The sequence below is a fragment of the Balaenoptera musculus genome, chromosome 8 (assembly GCF_009873245.2).
Source record: "Balaenoptera musculus isolate JJ_BM4_2016_0621 chromosome 8, mBalMus1.pri.v3, whole genome shotgun sequence".
Classification (NCBI taxonomy): Eukaryota; Metazoa; Chordata; class Mammalia; order Artiodactyla; family Balaenopteridae; genus Balaenoptera; species Balaenoptera musculus.
Window position 1 is genome coordinate 98,925,607 of NC_045792.1, and position 20,533 is coordinate 98,946,139.

At 39.7% G+C, this 20,533-nt stretch overlaps 1 protein-coding gene across 2 annotated transcripts in view; it reads right to left on the reverse strand.

Annotated features, from left to right (window-relative positions):
- Positions 1 to 629: 629 nt before the first annotated feature.
- PATL1 (PAT1 homolog 1, processing body mRNA decay factor) overlaps positions 630 to 20,533 on the reverse strand; it is a 35,161-nt gene continuing 15,257 nt past the window's right edge. The window contains exons 10-19 of one of the 2 annotated variants that reach the window (XM_036861041.1): positions 12,564 to 12,744; positions 11,930 to 12,053; positions 11,357 to 11,454; positions 10,853 to 10,912; positions 9,672 to 9,820; positions 7,863 to 8,022; positions 3,833 to 3,988; positions 1,903 to 1,994; positions 1,657 to 1,806; positions 630 to 1,338 (exon numbers count right to left, since the gene is read on the reverse strand). In XM_036861041.1, coding sequence (XP_036716936.1) covers positions 1,317 to 1,338; positions 1,657 to 1,806; positions 1,903 to 1,994; positions 3,833 to 3,988; positions 7,863 to 8,022; positions 9,672 to 9,820; positions 10,853 to 10,912; positions 11,357 to 11,454; positions 11,930 to 12,053; positions 12,564 to 12,744 — 1,192 coding nt within the window. In that variant the 3' untranslated portion in view covers positions 630 to 1,316. The remainder of the gene's footprint in view (positions 1,339 to 1,656; positions 1,807 to 1,902; positions 1,995 to 3,832; positions 3,989 to 7,862; positions 8,023 to 9,671; positions 9,821 to 10,852; positions 10,913 to 11,356; positions 11,455 to 11,929; positions 12,054 to 12,563; positions 12,745 to 20,533) is intronic. The other variant, XM_036861042.1, reaches the window with a different exon arrangement.

Below are 20,533 nucleotides of genomic sequence, written 5' to 3' on the forward strand. Positions count from 1 at the left end.
CAACCTGTCCCCCCACTACATTCGAAAAGGCGAGAACAGCAAAATGTGCATCAGGACAGTCATGTGAAATTAATTCAGATTTAATTTTCTTGAGGGCTATCATCACCAGGGACCAAAACCCCTTATCCTGGTTGACTGCTGAATGGGAGAGGGATAAGTGACTAGGGTCACAGCAGGCTTGTCCCTGCTAGCATTCAGACCCAGGCCCCTGGCTGCCTGGGAATGGGACCTGGGTGGGATGAAGCAGCAAGGACAGCAAGCAGTTCTGCCCACAGCGTGGACGAGACTGAAGAGCAGCACAGGCTGGACCCAGCTTCCATGGTTATAGGTGTGGGGGTTTCTCCCCATGACACCAAATAAAAACAGAAAAGAGAGAAGCAAAAGCATGGCTTACTGAAGTAGTCTCAGGAAGACAGACTGAGTGTGTAAAAGCTACACTGTGGAAGCAGGCTCTAGGTTAGGGTCATCTTGGGCAATCTTCCATGCACTTGAGGGCACAGGCTCAAGTACACTGCAGTTGTAGCAGGAAAAAGGCTTAACCGTGTGCTGTTTCCACTGAGGTGGACAGAACCAAAGGAAATACAAGTGGGGAGGAGATAAAGAACTTCTCAGCCTAGAGCTAGGCGTCAGCCAATCAAGAGTTCTGATTTTATTAAACGTGCTCCATACCCTATATTTATATTAAAACAAGTAGAACCCACCAAATTAATTACAAGAGGGGCGAGAAACAGATTAAAAATACATCAACTGGTTTGTGGTTAAAGAAGGGATGTGTCACCTAAATATTTCTCAATCTAAAACTCGTTCTTTAAGCATCCTTTGGAGACCACATAAGTGTGTGTATAGGGGTGTGTGTGTGCGCATATATATAGACGTCTACTTAATTGGCTCTCCTACAGTCATATTAATATGGGGCAATGAAAAAAGACTTCAGTAGGATGAGGGAAGGAATCCTTTGGCAAGCTACAATCTACTCTGAACTGGAGTAGTGGTGGTGGGATAAAGGGAGAGATTATATTTGTGTTTCTAGGGCAAAGAAAATGTAAAATTGAGAAGAATTGAGTAAAAGTAGGACATGCAGAATTGTAACATAGAAGGTAAGAAGAAACCAGCAGAAGTATCACCCAGCCAAATTTCACAGACCAGTGGGGAAATACCTGGCATTCAGAGACAACCCCTGTGAACAGGAATCGATCCCACAAGACGCTTTGGGGAATAAGCTACCTTCCCTCCCTCATTAAAAACAACACTCCATTGGTGATGGCAGCAGTGCAGGTGGCAGCCAAAAGGAGGTACAGGACACATGTGGAGATCTTTTATCGTATCCCCTGAACTAGCCTACGGTACAAAGAAAGAGAGAAAGGAAACCTGTATAAATGAGTTAAAACAGAAGTCAGTCATTTGTATTAGAGTTACATCCTTGTATGAACTCTCGTAACAAAACACCTAAGATATTTGTACCCTTATCATTTATTTAACAATGAGGGTTCTGTTGCATCCAATACAGTCTTTTATATCTCGCAGATACTCATGTATTTGACAGAAATCTTTAATCTCTTCCACCAAATGCAGTTTTATGCCCTCCCCAGCCTCCTCAACATAACTTCTAAAGTGCCAACTTCAGTGAGATGTGGAACTCTCCTGTTTCCAACTTACTGCAGTTTTGTCTCCAGCAAGTTCAGTTTCTGTCGGTCAACGTAACGAGAAAACAGGGATACTAGATTTGTGGGTATAGAGATTGGCTTGGCCAGGGCTGCCTGGGGAATCCGCAGAAGTTCTCGGGTTGCCATGAACATCACCTCCGTCCTGAAAGGGAAAATCGAAAATAACAATATAAGAAAAAGAATGAAAAGATGACCTAAAAGAACTTAAAATGAGAGAAGAAACACAGTGCAGACTGACCACTGGTTGCTTTGCGTTGATTCTGAAGTGGGGTCTGAGCTCTGCAGGTCTTCCCCACGGCTCAGGACGACGAGGAGCAGTGACAGGCCGAACTACAAGAGGAGACAGAGGGTGTCAAACAGCACTGCATGCAGTCCTCCTGGACCACCTCTGAGGGGACCGCAGCACTAGATGGGGGACGGCGCTGGCTCACAACAACCCCGCTGCCGTGCTGCTCTGTGGAATCGGGCCGAGCCGAGAGGCCGTGTCCTCCTGGCACGGCAGCAGCGAGCTCACTCAAAGGGGACAGGAAGCCCCAGTGCCCAGCAGTCCTCTACACCCCACCCCACCCTGAAAGGACAAGATAATTTCTCCTTGCCATGGGTAATGTGGGATTTAGCTTTTCTCCTGTTTACTAGAACAGAAGTGGATTAAAAAGAAGAGTTAAATGAAGACAAATTTTGATACAGAAAATTACAGTTCATAGAACAAAAAACATTAAATAGAATCTGAATTAAGAAAAATGGTGTTAAGACCTGTGAGAAAACATACAAAGAAAGGTAACTGGGATGATCAGGGTATGAAGAGAAAATTTCCTTAAAAAGGACACACATATCTGGGAATATAAAGGCTTAGAGAGGATGTCCAAGTCCTAGGTTAAGTGTACGAATCACAGCCATAATGGACCACAAAGAGAAGCTGGGGATATTCTGGGATTCCATCCCTCCTTTCTGAGTTCACCTCACACAGGATAACCTTGCCTTTCCACAACAGCTCCCTTCATGTCATTGTCAGAAAAACAACGGGTTACATAACCTTGTCTGACTTCATGCTTTTCTACTGTCTTTATCAAAATTAAAGCTAAGAGACCAAATAACATGGAAGGCACACAACTGATTACCCCAGAACCCCTGTCTTAGGTCCCCTGAGGCGCCATCACCCTCTCAGCCTCTGAGGTACTCACGGCCCTTCCGAGCCACGCTTGGCAGGTTTTCAGGTATACGAAGAAAGAGGCCTTGGGTCTCCTTTTCCCTCTACTGTAACAGATGGCCCTTCGTGAGTGCTCACTGCGTACCAGGCATTATACTGAACTGTTCATGGCTGCTTTCTCATCTAAGAAACAGGACAGCTCTGACATCGACCTCATCACCTCCACATGACAGATCAGGAAAGTGTGGCTCAGCAAAGTGAAATAATCTGTTCAGGGTCACAAAGCTAGGATGTGGCAGACAAGGAGTGGAAACCTGCTCTCTCTAAAAGCTCATGTTCTTCTTCTGTATCCTGCTTCCCCTAGGAGTCTCTGGATCTTTAACCTGATATAGATGAAATATGAAATGGTCTCTTATGACAGGGACCATTAATTACCTACCTAATTCTGTATGCTTTCCTTCTCCTGTTAGATCTGATTTTATTTGTGGTGGCAATGGCGTGAACTAAGAGATGCTCTCCAGCCTTCCCTGCAGTTTAGGCAAGGCGTGTGACTAAGATCTGGCCACTGAGATGAAGCAGAAGCTGGTGGTTAGAGGTCCTGGAAAACGTCCAAATAAGGAGGGCAGACGGCTACTCCACACCTCTTGGCCTTCTAAACACACCTCTCTTCCTGATGCAAAGTGGAACCTTAAATTCCACAACCATCGTGGACCATTAGAGGTCACAAGCATGGCAGCCACTGCTAAGGATGGCAAAGAAGGGAAACTGAAGGAGCCTGCACCCCTGACACCGTGCAGTCACCATACCAGATTTATTCCACATGAGATACAGAACGTTCTATTGTGTTGAAACCACTGTTATTTCTAGTTTTTATCACTATAAGCTTAATGTAAAAGGCTGAAGGAAGCCTTTTTTTTTTTTTTTTTTTTTTTTACAATTGCCACAGCAGTCATTATTTTTACTCATAACTCAAATTTAAATGCGCCTCTCAAAGTTCAGGGACACAAAAGGGCAAGACCACCTTGTTCTGGAGCACAGCAGTGAGGTGAGGATTGGCGGGTGCTGGTGCAGCTGCACTCTGAGGTAGGTTCATTAGCTGTTGCAGAAGGCTGGTGACAGTCACTGATGGAAGATGATAGAGGAGAAGAGAGAAGGGACTCAATAAGCATGGCAGCACCTACCAAAAAAAAAAAAAAAAAAAGGCATTACATCTTGGCAACTGTTACTTCAGTCACACCCCGTCAGTGGGCATGGATGGAAGGATGCTCAGCTGTACATTCAACTTCCCGAGGCGAGATTTAACCAAGAAGGGCTGACAAGCCTAGCAGATACTACCAGCATCTTAACAGCGGATTCTATGGTAGCTACTGAGAACTTTTTCAACTCAACTTGTAAAGGAAACAGCATTCCTTGTGTGAACCAAGGGTGTAGAAATCACTTCTCAAATGCATAGCAAGATTCAGGATAAAACATCAGTGTTCCCTCCACAAATATTCAGATGCTTACAGTGTTCCAGGCGTGTGAGCTAAAAACAAATAGTGAACAGCACAGACCCTCAGGGGTCTCAAGGATAGAGGAGAAGCCATGAGTAAATTGGCAACTTTAATATATTGTGAGAGGGACTCTAACACAGGTAAAATTTTCAGTGCTACAGAGTTATTGAGAAGTATTTTCAGAGTTAACTGTATCTTGTTTTATCTTTTTATAAAAACTCAATGAGGAAATGGAGAAATGATTAACCAATGTTTATAGATTATTAGAGAAGCTAAGCGATCAGAAACTCAGTGTTCGGTTACAAAGCTAGGAGCTACAACCAGACTCCAAGGCTGCTGGATTCCAGCCTGCTGTCCACTCATTCCGTTGTGCCTTAAGGCCCGGACTGGGAAGTTAAAATACAGAGCTACTGGTATAACTAGGCTATGACACTTGAAAGGAAATTGAGGGTGCTTCCAGCACTCAATGCCCATGGCATAAAAAGTGATGGCTGGTTCTACTTTAAACAGCATCCAAGGACGCAGAAGACTCCTTTTCATGATCTACTACTCTAAATAAACAGAGCTTTAAAAATGAAACCATTCTTAAACATACACAAAATGTACAAAAGTACAAAGACCAGTATAGTGAAGTCCACATACCCATAACCCAACTTCAACAACAATTCAATCAACAACAGGTTGCCAACCTTATTAAATCTATGTTCTTCCCATATAAGATCATTCCATCCATAAATACTTTAATTGGCATTGCTAACAAAATCTCTCACAATATTATCACACCTAACAAAGTTTAATTCCTTAATTATCATCCAATATTTATTCCAAATTCAGTTTGTCCAACTGTCTGAAAAATGTCTTTTAACAGCTGATTTATTCTTTTTTTTTTTTTTTTAAATGCCATCAGTTAATATAGTCCAAAACAGCAAAGGCTTTCCTCAATGCTTTGGCCAATACGGTACATGCCCATCCTAGCTTGAAGGACATTCAGTCTAGAACCAGCAATGTGAATTATTATTTTTATTTTTTAAATATTTATCTATTTGGTTGCGCTGGGTCTTAGTTACAGCAGGCGGGATCGTTAGTTGCGGCATGCGAACTCTTAGTTGCAGAATGTGGGACCTCGTTCCCTGACCAGAGATCGAACCCGGGCCCCCTGCGTTGGGAGAGTGGAGTCTTAACCACTGGACCATCAGGGAAGTCCCAGTAGCTGATTTATTTTAATCACGATTCAAATAAATCCACACACTGCATTTGGCTGGCAAGGCTTTTAAAATCTGTTAATAGCTCCTTTGTCACTGTCCATCTCCTTTTCTCATGTCATTTATTTGTTGAAGAAACTGGGTCATCTGTCCCATAGTTTGGATCTGGCTAATTGCACCTCTGTGGTGTCACTTAACAGGTTTCACCATCCTCTGTTTTGTCCCATAAAAACTGATAATTAGAGGTTTGGTTCAATTCAAGTTCAATGGAGGGGTCAGGGTGGTGCATGGCAAGGAAACTTCATGGAGAGAACTGTGTGTTTTCTACTGCATCACATCAAGGTGCACATAGTGTCCGGTTGTTCCCCTTAGTGGTGTTAACAGTAAACAGTGGGGGACTTCCCTGGTGGCACAGTGGTTAAGAATCTGCCTGCCAATGCAGGGGACACGGGTTCGAGCCCTGGTCCAGGAAGATCCCACATGCGGCGGAGCAGCTAAGCTCGTGCGCCACAACTACTGAGCCTGCGCTCTAGAGCCCATGAGCCACAACTACTGAGCCCACGTGCCACAACTACTGAAGCCCGCGTGCCTAGAGCCCGTGCTCCGCAACAAGAGAAGCCACTGCGATGAGAAGCCCGTGCACCGCAATGAAGAGTAGCCCCCGCTCGCTGCAACTAGAGAAAGCCCACGCGCAGCAATGAAGACCCAATGCAGCCATAAATAAATATATACATACATAAATAAAACCAAAAACAGTCATCAGTGGGTTCAGGTGTTGCCAGCCTGCTCCAACCACCGTAAAGGTCCCCATCCACCTTTTACCTAATGCTTTTGTAGCACCAGTAATGGTTGCTGCCCAGATTGATTGCTTTTCCATTAGGAGCTGTAAAACTGCAATTTTCTAATTTTATCATTTCTTTTGAATTTATTAGCTGATATATCTTCTATAAAGAAGAACTTTTCTATTATCACTCTCTGGTCACCATGACATCTGGTTGTAATGCGGCAGGATAAATGCTTCTTTTCCTTTATTTACCACTTTTCAGAATAATGAGTTGATAGCCTAGCAATCTCTGAAGGTGATTAGTATATTTTTTTCATACCATTATGAACTCATTAAATTAAATATATTTGATTTACTTCAATCCACTCCTATAATTTTTCTTTCTGATGCAAATTATCCCATTTTGACCAAAAGGAGACCCCTTCAAATTGGTCTGTGCATCTTTTACACAGGACCCTAGTAATCTTTTAGCTTCCTTGCTTTCCGATACAAGATATTCCAGAATTATCTTGTACATTTTATGCCTCAGGACCTGGAACACGCTATTACTTCAAAGAAATGGTGTTTAGAGATGTGGTCTATTACTCTTCAATGCATACAGGTAAAAACTTAGCCTCTACATTTACATCTACAAGTTTTCCTCACTAGCAGATAAGCTCTACCAAAGCAGGCATCTTTGGATTCCTAACTCTCAGCACCTAGAACTAGGTTCTATATTTCTAGGACCTAAACAGTGCCTGGTACATAGAAGTGTTCAATAAATATTTGCTGAAAGAAGAAATTCTTTCAATTCTATTATCATTTCAGAAGGAATAATTTTCACATCTTTCAGGTTCACGCTCATAAATTCTATTATTCTGAATCTCACATTTAGTAATACTAGCCCTTTGTGCTAACCTTATCAATTCCTTGTTTTGAAATTCTAAGACTATTTTCAATTGTGCTAATCTTTCAAGTATTATGACAGGCATAAGCAGAGAGCAATTCTTACCAAGAGTTAACTTATAAACTTGATAATCATGTTTCAAATTCCAGCCCAGTTTAGGTTAGATAAAATTATTTAAAAGCACTGGCCCAATTCCTGTGGGACACCATTCAACTAAGTCTACAGGTCAATGTTAGCTACTAATAATAGCCCAATGAATGATACTTTATATCCAACAAAGTAACCAAGATCATAAGTTGCAAATTTAGTGAGCATCAGATTCAGCTGGGCATGTTGTTATAAACCCAGAAGCCCTGATCATCTCTCTGTAAATTCTGATTCAGCGAGATTGGTGTAGGGCTGAATTATCTGCTTCCCAAGCAATTCTGATATAGACCACAGCTTTTACAACTATGTCAAGTAAGACGGAATTACTGCTTTCCTCCTGTTTAGGAACATGGTCTGTTGGATAAAAAGTGACATTAAAAATACAGGCCTGGAGTAAAGTTTTGCTTTAAATAATCATATCACTCTGCCAAAGATAAAAGAATACAAAAGGGAAAAGGGGACAAAAAGAAATCTGGACTCTAGAAATCTTATCAACTATGAAGACCCAAAGGAAAGATGTCCCACATAAAGTGGATCACCTCATCTTGTGCATCCTTCTTGATAAGAAAAGGGAGGTTCCTGGCTGTTGTCATGAGAATGTCAGCTGCTTGCTCTGTGGAGAGGAAAGGAAGAATACGGGCAACCATTCTCTTCCCTTTTCTGATGCACATGATCTGTACAAAGTGGTCATCACTGGGCCTGCAGGGAAAGAAAAATGCTAACTTAGGTCAGCAAGAACAATGTAAAAAATCCCTTTTTTCCTCTTACATGTTACTGAGTGAATACACTGCATTTATTTTCACGCTACAATTATCTGTACTACAAAATAGAATTACTTCTCCAACTCTCAACCAAATAATAAAAAGTAATTCTTCGGGGCTTCCTTGGTGGCGCAGTGGTTAAGAATCCACCTGCCAATGCAGGGGACATGGGCTCAAGCCTTGCTCTGGAAAGATCACACATACCACGGAGTAACTAAGCCCGTGCGCCACAACTACTGAAGCCCGTGCGCCTAGAGCCCATGCTCCGCAACAAGAGAAGCCACCGCAATGAGAAGCCCGCGCACTGCAACAAAGAGTAGCCCTGCTCGCCGCAACTAGAGAAAGCCCGCACGCAGCAACGAAGACCCAATGCAGCCAAAAATAAATAAATAAAGAAGCTACTGTGGAGTTTTGGTATAGTCTCAAAGAATAAAAAAAAAAAAAAAAAAAGTAATTCTTCCTTTCATAAATACTGAAAATCATCATTTCAAAAACTATGTTAAAGAATTGATCAAACTATATGCATTAATTTCCTTTATTAACTTTTAAGTAACTACACAAATGACATGGTTAAAACAGCAAAATCTGAATATATATAAGAAAAAAGAAATAAAATATTCATAATCTCAGAGACAATTTATTAGTGTTACCATTTTGAAGACATTTTTGCTGTTTATTGTATATTTTTATCTTTCATTTAAAAGAAAGGGTCCACATAATTTATATGGCTTTGTTACTTGACTTTTTTCACTGAACAACTTCTTGTGAACACTTTTCTACAGCAGTAAATAATACTTTAACTACATACATTTTAATGGCTGCATAACAGTCAAATCTATGGATAAACCCAAATTTATTCAACCAGTTCCCTGTCAGCCCGACTCCAGAAAAGGTGTGTCGAAAAGAAGGTCCTTTTTTGAAGTTCTGTTTTGCGTATGTCTTGGCTTAGAAGAATCATCAATTCTCTTGAATGGGCAAAGAGAAAGGGAGTGATTAGGAGACACAGTCCTCTTGCATTCATCAAATAAATATTGTGATTTATAGAACATTTACCATTAGCAAGATTCTGTTCCTGATACTGGGTGGGAGAGAGATGAGAGAGATATAGAGAAGTTATATTAAGGAGCTTAGTCTCCACTGGAAAACCAACTGGTTTCCACAGCAAATAAGTATTGTATGGAAATCCCAAGGAAGTGTAAGTGTTAATACTCTCCCTCCTAGTGGGAAAGAAAATACATAAAGATCACAAGGCTGACCATTGGTAAGCATAAGCCAGATGCAACCTGTAAGCTCAACAACACAGGCTAAGTAACGCTCCCCACTGTGTCTCCAGTGCCCAGCACAGTTCCCAGCTGATACCTGAAGAGGTACTTGCTGAAAAATGAATTCCGGATAAATAGATTTTTTTCCTGGCTGGAAAGAATTATGAAATGTTTTATATGAAGTGGCATTTGAGGCCAAAAGGAAAGATTTTGAGCTTACTGAGAGGGTAGGAAGGATATCCAAAGGGTGGAACGTATAAAGTTCAACGTAGCAGAGGAAGGAGTCTAGCTAGTCTATGTTTTTACCAAAGTACACTACTCTTACCTCTCCTGTCCAGGCAATTTCCCCCTTAAGTTGTCATACATGCTACAAATTTTGTGCTTTCTTTCATCCATCAGGGCAGGTCGCTCTTCTTCCAGACTTAGGAGGTAACGCCTTTCATAATCCTCCACATCAAGGAGTAAACTATAGGTCTAAGTGAGAGACAAAGCAGGCCTCAGCAAGCTCAGAGTATTAGATAAACAACTTCACAGTTTAGGAATACCAGATAAAGAAAAAAGAGTGAGAGCGCATTGTAATAAGACTGAGAGGAAAAAAGTGCTCTTTTAAACCCAGAAAAACATAGTGAAACAACTTAAAAAATTCTTCGAACATCATTCCCTGTACCTCCTTGACCTCTAATCCAGAAGGCAGAGAGTGAAATGATTACACACTTTCCAAATTCTCCAGCAGCAGCAACAGCACTGTAAGATAAACAATGTGTACCACTGCTCCAAGTAATGCCTTATATTAATAAAAATGGTCACAGCTAATTTTACTACTGGGTGCCAGGCATATTGCTCTAAACACTCTGCAAGTACTCATTTACTGAATACTCACTCACCACAGCCCAGTGAGAAAGAGACTCTTATCGTTTTCATTTTTAAAGATAAAGAAACTGAGGACAGCATAGAAAGGTTAAATAACTTGCCTCAAGTCACAGCTCTTGAGAAACGGAAAAGACATGATTTGTAGACTGTTTCCAGAGTCTGTGCTCCTAACTCCTATGTTCTATGCCTTGCAATATGTATTTATGCTTTAACACTAACTGCTTATATATTACCTGATTTTCCTTAGAACCCAGGACAGTGCCCAGCACCCAGGGAATGTCCAATAAATATATGTGAGCTGATTGAATAGACCTGAATTAATTCATAGGCAGAACAGTGTAATTTTTATTCTCATTTTCTTAGGAAGATGACCTGCCCCAAAACATTCAGTTGTTAACTGAACAAGCTTGGACAAAAACCCAGGACTTCTAATTGCAGTGTTCTTTTCATGAGGCCATAGGTGAGGTATACCACATTCCTTTCTAGTGTGCCCTGTACACAATAGGCACTTTACACAAATATATCCATTAATTAAAATCATGGAACACTGATTGTTTACTTTCCCATTGTTGAGTACACATACATTAAATAGTTCCTTATTTGAAACTAACGACAGTAACAAATTCTAAAACTTACCTTCTCAATTATGACAAGGGTTTTTCGTCTTTTGTCCCGAACCTGTTTTTCTTTTGTCTCCTAAAAAAAGACAAGACTATTCAATGTGAACTCTTTACCCATGTTAAAAATAACTTACTGGCACATAGGTAATTCCATTTGTAACAATACTTTGAGAATACTGACTCTTTGAAAGTTAATACTCTAAAACAAAACTAATGTGGACAAAGGTCATAGAGTTGACTGAATCAACCCACACATAAACTGAATTCATAGATAGGCAAAAGGTAATTGCACAATGCAGTGGAAGATGAAGATATCATAGGAAAATCTTAAAAGACAGAGAAAATCATAGTTTTAAAAACTGGAGTAAATAGCTGATGCTGTCTGCAGCCAGAGTTACCTAGTTCAAAGACTCCTGCCACCCAGGTCCTGCCTGGCTGCCTTAGGATTCCAATCCACTGACCCCCAAAGAAGTAGTGATGACCCAGACTTTTTTAAACACACAATTCTACAGACACTTACATCATCCTCACTCCGAGACGTCACAACAGCATCAATCATTTTTCGGGGATTATTCACACTAGAGACAGTAAGCTTTCCCAAAGAGCCCTCAAACTGCACTGCAGGGACAAAAAATTTCCAACAAATAAAAACTCAGCAATGCAGGCAGACAGCTTTCAAAGAAGATCTTTATATTGTCTATTCTTTACTCAGAGCCTAACAATTTACTACAAAAATCTATGTATTATCTAAAGCAATCTCTTATCAACATCTATCCTTTCCCATTTTTTTGGTTGTAATAATAAATAAAAATCTGAAGTATTTCCCCCTTATCTATTTTATGGATACTAGAAATTATAACAGGTTTTAAAAACTCATGGACTCTCAAGTAGAAAAGGATCTAAAAGGCCATCTGTCAAACCATTCACTCCATGCTTGAATAAGGCTGACCTGTGTGTTTGTCAAGGACAATGATACTTTATACATCAGTTTCAAACATCTCTATCCAATCATCTATACAGTTATTTTTATTCTATCCTATCAGCAGCACCCCATCTCTCCATTATCTCTCCATTATGGTCTCCAGGACCTCACCTGGCTTATAGGTGTGCTCCAGTTTGGCCACCTGAGGGGTAATGAGCTTGGTGCGCTCCTTTTTTGGGCCATCACCTTGCACTTCTTCAGCAGCTGACAGTTTCTCCAGTTTTTCAAAATAATTCTACCACATGAGAAGATGATTTCAGTTGCAACAAGCACAGAATATGGTCTTTCTTTATCATGAAATAATTAACTTATACTAGTGGTAGCAACACTACTCGTACTCTATAAATATATTGATCTTTAACTTTTGTTAGATTGCTATGAATTTACTTTATCAAAAAATCCCAGCCTTCAAAATAATCATCAATGGAAATATCTTTAAAGTTAGACTGCCAATATTCTTCATTGAAAGAACCAGATTATTGATGCCGAAAAGATTTGAAAATATTGGTCTGAGAGCCTCCGTAGGTAAGAAATAAAAGGCATATATGCAAACCTTTGAGTGAATAGTGTGACAGGTTCTTCAGCTTGAAAAGAGGACAGAATTTGCTTAGTCAATTCTTATCCACTTGAAGACTACCTCAAAAGAAAATTCTATCAATATTTAATTCTACCAATATTTAAATGAGTACCTTCACCAGGGTAAGGGACTAAACTATTATCCTCAGAACTAGCACAGAGTACTCACCTGGTAATAAAAATCATCCAGGTAGGGATCAGTGCTTTGCAGCTGCATCATCTGGATTTTAGAGACCCAATCTTTTTCTCGCTGCAACATGAGATTGGCGTACGGATCCTTTCGGAGATGATCCTGATGACTGCTCCGGTGACTTCCTCTGTCTCCTGCACCATTGAGATTCCGATGCTGACTGAGAAAGAAATATACGCCACATTCACTCCAAGTGGATACATGCGTTATGCCTTGTAACAGCACTGGAGTAAACCAGGCCAACTGAAAAAAAGGTTCCCCTTTGCTTTTGTTAAAAGAGGAGTGAAAAAGAATCGAATCTTAACAGAATTTGAAAGGAAAGAGCTGTGCAATACATAATTAAGGAAATAAAACTAAGATCCAAGTGCCTTACCATAAGCTAAGCACTTTCACCTATGGACTTCTGTATAAGCCCCACAATAACCCTATGAGGTAATAAGGTAGATTTATTTTCTCCACTTAAGACAACAAGCTGAGGCCAAAAGAGATCAAGTAGCTTGCCTAAAGCAGGACACCAGGCAGCAGAGTGAGAGATTTTGAACACACGCCAATTTGACCCCAAGTCTACATACTTTTAAAAAAACTTGATGAAAATCATGACATACTTCAAACATACAGAAAAGCCCAGCAAATACTATTTTAAAAAAAAATCCATTTACTCACCATCTAGACTTAATGAAAAAAAAATTATTTGGTCAAATTTGCTTCAGACTTCTAAAAAGTAATATTGAAGTAATACAGTGTTACATTTACAGTTGAAGGCCCACCTATACCCCTCCGGATCATGGTTTCCAGCTTCCCTTCCTTCCTATAGGAACCACTATCCTGACTTTGTTATGCAACCTCCATGAAATGTTTTTATACTTTTATTACCTGTACATCCACCTTTAAATATTATACAGTATTATTCCATTTTACATAACTGGTACTGTCTATACAGGTCTGCTCCTTGTTTCTTATTCAACATTATGCCTTTCATATTTCTCCATGTTGACGATAATATACACAGGTATATACTGAAAAGTAGAACTGCTAGGATGCAGTGTATCCACATTATCAACATTATTATTTATTGCCAAATTCTCTCTCGAAAGGCTGTGCACGCCATTCCTGCCAACAATGACACTTGAGGCACTTCACGTTTTGCCTGAGGATGTAAAATGGCTATCTAATTTGCACTCTTCTGATTACAAGTGAATCTGAAAAATCTCTTCATTCTTATGAGCCATGTAGGTTTCCTCTATTGAAAATTACATGTGTTTGATGCCTTTTGTTACACAGAAGTTTAATATATTTTTGCAATTTTATTAAAATATTTTTAAACTGCTTTATTAAGTGATAACTGATGTACAAAGAACTGCACATATTTAATGTGTACAAATTGGTAAGTTTGGACATATGCAAACATTTGTGATATCATCACCATAAATAAAGTAATAGACATATCCAACACCTACTCCTTGTGTCCCTTTCTTTCTCTTTTTTTGGTGGTGGTAAGAACACTTAACATGAGATCTACACTCTTAAATTCTGAAGTACACAATACCATAATGTTAACTGCAGGCACAAGAAGTTTCATATTTTAACAGTCAAATGTATTAATCTTTCCCTTTATGGTTTGTACTTTTTGTGTCTTAAGAGCCCATATTGGTTTTTTTCCCCCTGAAAAAAATATTCTGGAACTTTTTTGAAAGAAAAAATAAATTACACACAAAGAACCATAAAATGGAAGGTTGAAAAAACCCCTCAAAATTATGTTTAATTCTCTTATTTTATATATAAGAATGGTGATAGAATATAAGCTCCATGAAGGCAAGGGTTTGATATGTCTTGTTCTTCTTTCAATCCCCAAAACTGACTACAGTGCCTGGTACACAGCTGAGGTCACATATATAAATATATATTTGAATGAGGATTAAACAGAGGCAAAGATAAAGAGTGACTGCTGGCTTTACATAAGACCCAAATGTAATGCTAGAGACTATATTCAAGATTATGTCTGAGCTGAGATGGTCAACAAAAGGTAGTTAAAAGTACGGTAAGAACTTGGTAAGCAGTGAATATAAAATGTTGATTCCCCACCCCCCAGATCTAAATTGTATTTCAGAATTATAGTAACTTGGAAATAAGTTGATAAGCTCTTGTCATTTAAAGCCTGTGCATTGGTATGCAGGCAGGTATTGAATCTAATAACATAAAGTTCAGGGCTCCGGGTTTTGGAAGGTGGAAATGGATGGAGGACACTCCCTCTTGGGAGAGCACCGGAATCACAACTAACTGCTGAACAATCATCGACAGGAAGACACTGGAACTCACCAAAAAAGATACCCCACATCCAAAGACAAAGGAGACGCTGCAATCAGACGGCAGGAGGGGCACAATCACAATACAATCAAATCCCGTAACTGCTGGGTGGGTGACTCACAGACTGGAGAACACTTATACCACAGAAGTCCACCCACTGGAGTGAAGGTTCTGAGCCCCATGTCAGGCTTCCCAACCTGGGGGTCTGGCAACGGGATGGGGAATTCCCAGAGAATCAGACTTTGAAGGCTAGTGGGATTTGACTGCAGGACTTCAACAGGACTGGGGGAAACAGAGACTCCACTCTTGGAGGGCACACACAAAGTAGTGTGTGCATTGGGGCCCAGGGGAAGGAGCAGTGACCCCATAGGAGACTGAACCAGACCTACCTGCTAGTGTGGGAGGGTCTCCTGCAGAGGATGGGGGTGGCTGTGGCTCACCGTGGGGACAAGGACACTGACAGCAGAAGTTCTGGGAAGTACTCTTTGGCGTGAGCCCTCCCAGAGTCCACCATTAGCCACACCAAAGAGCCGGGTAGGCTCCAGTGCTGAGTCGCCTCAAGCCAAACAACCAACAGGGAGGCAACCCAGCCCCACCCATGAGCAGTCAAGTGGATTAAAGTTTTACTGAGCTCTGCCCACCAGGGCAACAGCCAGCTGTACCCACCACCAGTCCCTCCCATCAGGGAACTTGCAAAAGCCTCTTAGACAGCCTCATCCACCAGAAGGCAGACAGCAGAAGCAAGAACTACAATTCTGCAACCTGTGGAAGGAAAACCACGTTCACAGAAAGATAAAATGAAAAGGCAGAGGACTTTGTACCAGATGAAGGAACAAGATAAAACCCCAGAAAAACAACTAAATGAAGTGGAGATAGGCAACTCCAGAAAAAGAAGTCAGAATAACGATAGTGAAGATGATCCAGGACCTCGGAAAAAGAATGGAGGCAAAGATTGAGAAGATGCAAGAAATGTTTAACACAGATCTAGAAGCATTAAAGAACAAACACCCAGAAGAATTAAAGAACAAACAAACAGACATGAACAATACAATAACTGAAATGAAAAATACAACAGAAGGAATCAATAGCAGAATAACTGAGGCAGAAGAAAGGATAAGTGACCTGGAAGACAGAATGGTGGAATTCACTGCCGTGGAACAGAATAAAGAAAAAAGAATGAAAAGAAATGAAGACAGCCTAAGAGACCTCTGGGACAACATTAAATGCACCAACAATCGCATTAGGGGTCCCAGAAGAAGAGAGAGAGAAAGGACCCGAGATGAAGAGATTATTTGAAAAGATTATAGTTGAAAACATCCCTAACATGGGAAACGAAATAGCCACCCAAGTCCGGGAAGCGCAGAGAGTCCCAGGCAGGATAAACCCAAGGAGAAACACGCTGAGACACATAGTAATCAAATTGGCACAAATTAAAGAAAAATTATTGAAAGCAACAAGGGAAAAATGACAAATAACATATAAGGGAACGCCCACAAGGTTAACAGCTGACTTCTCAGCAGAAAATCTACAAGCCAGAAGGGAGTGGCCAAATATATCAAGTGATGAAAGAGAAGAACCTACAACCAAGATTACTCTACCCGGCAAGGATCTCATTCACATTCGATGGAGAAATCAAAAGCTTTACAGACAAGCAAAAGCGAAGAGAATTCAGCACCACCAAACCAGCTCTACAACAAATGCTAAAGGAACTTCTCTAAGTGGGAAACACAAGAGAACAAAAGGACCTACAAAAACAAACCCATAACAATTAAGAAAATGGTAATAGGAACATACATATCAGTAATTACCTTAAACGTGAATGGATTAAATGCTCCAACCAAAAGACACAGGCTCGTTGAATGGATACAAAAACAAGACCCATATATATGCTGTCTACAAGAGACCCACTTCAGACCTAGGGACACATACAGACTGAAAGTAAGGGGATGGAAAAAGATATTCCATGCAAATGGAAATCAAAAGAAAGCTGGAGTAGCAATACTCGTATCAGATAAAGTAGACTTTAAAATAAAGAATGTTACAAAAGAGAAGGACACTACATATTGATCAAGTGATCAATCCAAGAAGAAGATGTATCAATTATAAATATATATGCACCCAACATAGGAGCACCTCAATACATAAGGCAAATGCTAACAGCTATAAAAGAGGAAATCGACAGTAACACAGTAATAGTGGGGGACTTTAACACCTCACTTACACCAATGGACAGACCATCCAGACAGAAAATTAATAAGGAAACACAAGCTTTAAATGACACAACAGACCAGATAGATTTAATTAATATTTATAGGACAATCCATCCAAAAACAGCAGATTACACTTTCTTCTCAAGTGCACATGGAACAGTATCCAGGATAGATCACATCTTGGGTCACAACTGAAGCCTCGGTAAATTTAAGAAAATTGAAATCATGTCAAACATCTTTTCCGACCACAACCCTATGAGATTAGAAATCAATTACAGGGAAAAAAACATAAAAAACACAAACACATGGAGGCTAAACAATACGTTACTAAATAACCAAGAGATCACTAAAGAAATCAAAGAGGAAATCAAAAAATACCTAGAGACAAATTACAATGAAAACACAACGATCCAAAACCTATGGGATGCAACAAAAGCAGTTCTAATAGGGAAGTTTATAGCAATACAATAAACCTACCTCAAGAAACAAGAAAAATATCAAATAAACAATCTAACCTTACACCTAAAGGAACTAGAGAAAGAAGAACAAACAAAACCCAAAGTTAGCAGAAGGAAAGAAATCATAAAGATCAGAGCAGAAATAAATGAAATAGAAACAAAGAAAACAATAGCAAAGATCAATAAAACTAAAAGCTGGTTCTTTGAGAAGATAAACAAAATTGACAAACTTTTATCCAGACTCATCAAGAAAAAGAGGGAGAGGACTCAAATCAATAAAATTAGAAATGAAAAAGGAGAAGTTACAGCAGACACCACAGAAATACAAAGCGTCCTAGAGACTACTACAAGCAACTCCATGCCAATAAAATGGACAACCTGGAAGAAATGGACAAATTCTTAGAAAGGTATAACCTTCCAAGACTGAACCAGGAAGAAATAGAAAATATGAACAGACCAATCACAAGTAATGAAATTGAAACTGTGTTTAAAAATCTTCCAACAAACAAAAATCCAGGACCAGATGGCTTCACAGGTGAATTCTATCAAACATTTAGAGAAGACCTAACACGCATCCTTCTCAAACTCTTCCAAAAAACTGCAGAGGAAGGAACACTCCCGAACTCATTCTATGAGGCCACCATCACCCTGATACCGAAACCAAAGATACTACAAAAAAAGAAAATTACAGACCAATATCACTGATGAATATAGATGCAAAAATCCTCAACAAAATACTAGCAAACAGAATCCAACAACACATTAAAAGGATCATACACCATGATCAAGTGGGATTTATCCCCGGGATGCAGGATTCTTCAACATACGCAAAACAATCAGTGTGATACACCATATTAACAAATTAAAGAATAAAAACCATATGCTCATCTCAATAGATGCAGAAAAAGCGTCTGACAAAATTCAACACCCATTTATGATAAAAAGTCTCTAGAAAGTGGGCACAGAAGGAACCTACCCCAACATAACAAAAGCCATATACGACAAACCCACAGCAAACATCATTCTCAATGGTGAAAATCTGAAAGCATTTCCTCTAAGATCAGGAACAAGACAAGGATGTCCACTCTCGCCACTATTATTCAACAGTATTCGAAGTCCTAGCCACAGCAATCAGGGAAGAAAAAGAAATAAAAGGAATACAAATTGGAAAAGAAGAAGTAAAACTGTCACTGGTGCCAATGACATGATACTATACATAGAAAATCCTAAAGACCCGACCAGAAAACTACTAGAACTAATCAATGAATTTGGTAAGGTTGCAGGATACAAAATTAATGCACAGAAACCTCTTGCATTCCTATACACTAATAATGAAAGATCAGAAGGAGAAATTAAGGAAACAATCCCATTTACCATCACACAAAAAGAATAAAATACCTAGGAATAAACCTACCTAAGGAGGTAAAAGACCTGTACTCAGAAAACTGTAAGACACTGATGAAAGAAATCAAAGATGACACAAACAGATGGAGAGATATACCATGTTCTTGGATTGGAAGAATCAATATTGTGAAAATGACTATAATAGTAAAGCAATCTACAGATTCAATGCAATCCCTATCAAATTACCAATGGCATTTTTCACAGAACTAGAACAAAAAATTTCACAAGTTGTACGTAAACACAAAAGACCCCGAATAGCCAAATCAATCTTGAGAAAGAAAAATGGAGCTGGAGGAATCAGGCTCCCTGACTTCAGACTATATTACAAAGCTACAGTAATCAAGACAATATGGTACTGGCACAAAAACAGACACATAGATCAATGGAACAGGACAGAAAGCCCAGAGATAAACCCACACACTAATCTATGACAATGGACAAAAGACAGTCCCTTCAATATGTGGTGCTTGGAAAACTGGACAGCTACATGTAAAAGAATGAAATTAGAACATTCCCTAACACCATACACAAAAACAAACTCAAAATGGATTAGACACCTAAATGTAAGACTGGACACTATAAAACTCACAGAGGAAAACGTAGGAAGAACACTCTTTGACATGAATCACAGCAAGATCTTTTCTGATCCACCTCCTAATGTTAATAAAAACAAAAATTCACAAATGGGACCTAATGAAACTTACAAGCTTTTGCAAAGCAAAGGAAACTACAAACAAGACGAAAAGATAACCCTCAGAATGGGAGAAAATATTTGCAAACGAATCAATGGACAAAGGATTAATCTCCAAAATATATAAACAGCTCATGCAGCTCAATATTAAAGAAACAAAAAACCCAATCCAAAAATGGGCAGAAGACCTAAATAGACATTTCTCCAAAGAAGACATACAGATTGCCAAGAAGCACATGAAAAGCTGCTCAACATCACTAATTATAAGAGAAATGCAAATCAAAACTACAATGAGGTATCACCTCACACCAGTTAGAAAGGGCATCATCAGAAAATCTACAAACAACAAATGCTGGAGAAAAGGGAACCCTCTTGCACTGTTGGTGGGAATGTAAATTGATACAGCCACTATGGAGAACAGTATGGAGTTTCCTTAAAAAACTAAAAATATAATTACCATATGACCCAGCAATCCCACTACTGGGCATATACCCAGAGAAAACCATAATTCAAAAAGACACATGCACCGCAATGTTCATTGCAGCACTATTTACAATAGTCAGGTCATGGAAGCAACCTAAATGCCCATCAACAGATGAATGGATAAAGAAGATGTGGTACATATATACAATGGAATATTACTCAGCCATAAAAAGGAACGAAATTGGGTCATTTGTAGAGACGTGGATGGATCTAGAGACTCATACAGAGTGAAGTAAGTCAGAAAGAGAAAAACAAGCATCGTATATTAATGCATATATGTGGAACCTAGAAAAATGGTACAGATGAACCGGTTTGCAGGGCAGAAATAGACACACAGATGTAGAGAACAAACATATGGACAAGGACACCAAGGGGGGAAGGTGGCGGGGGGGGGTGGTG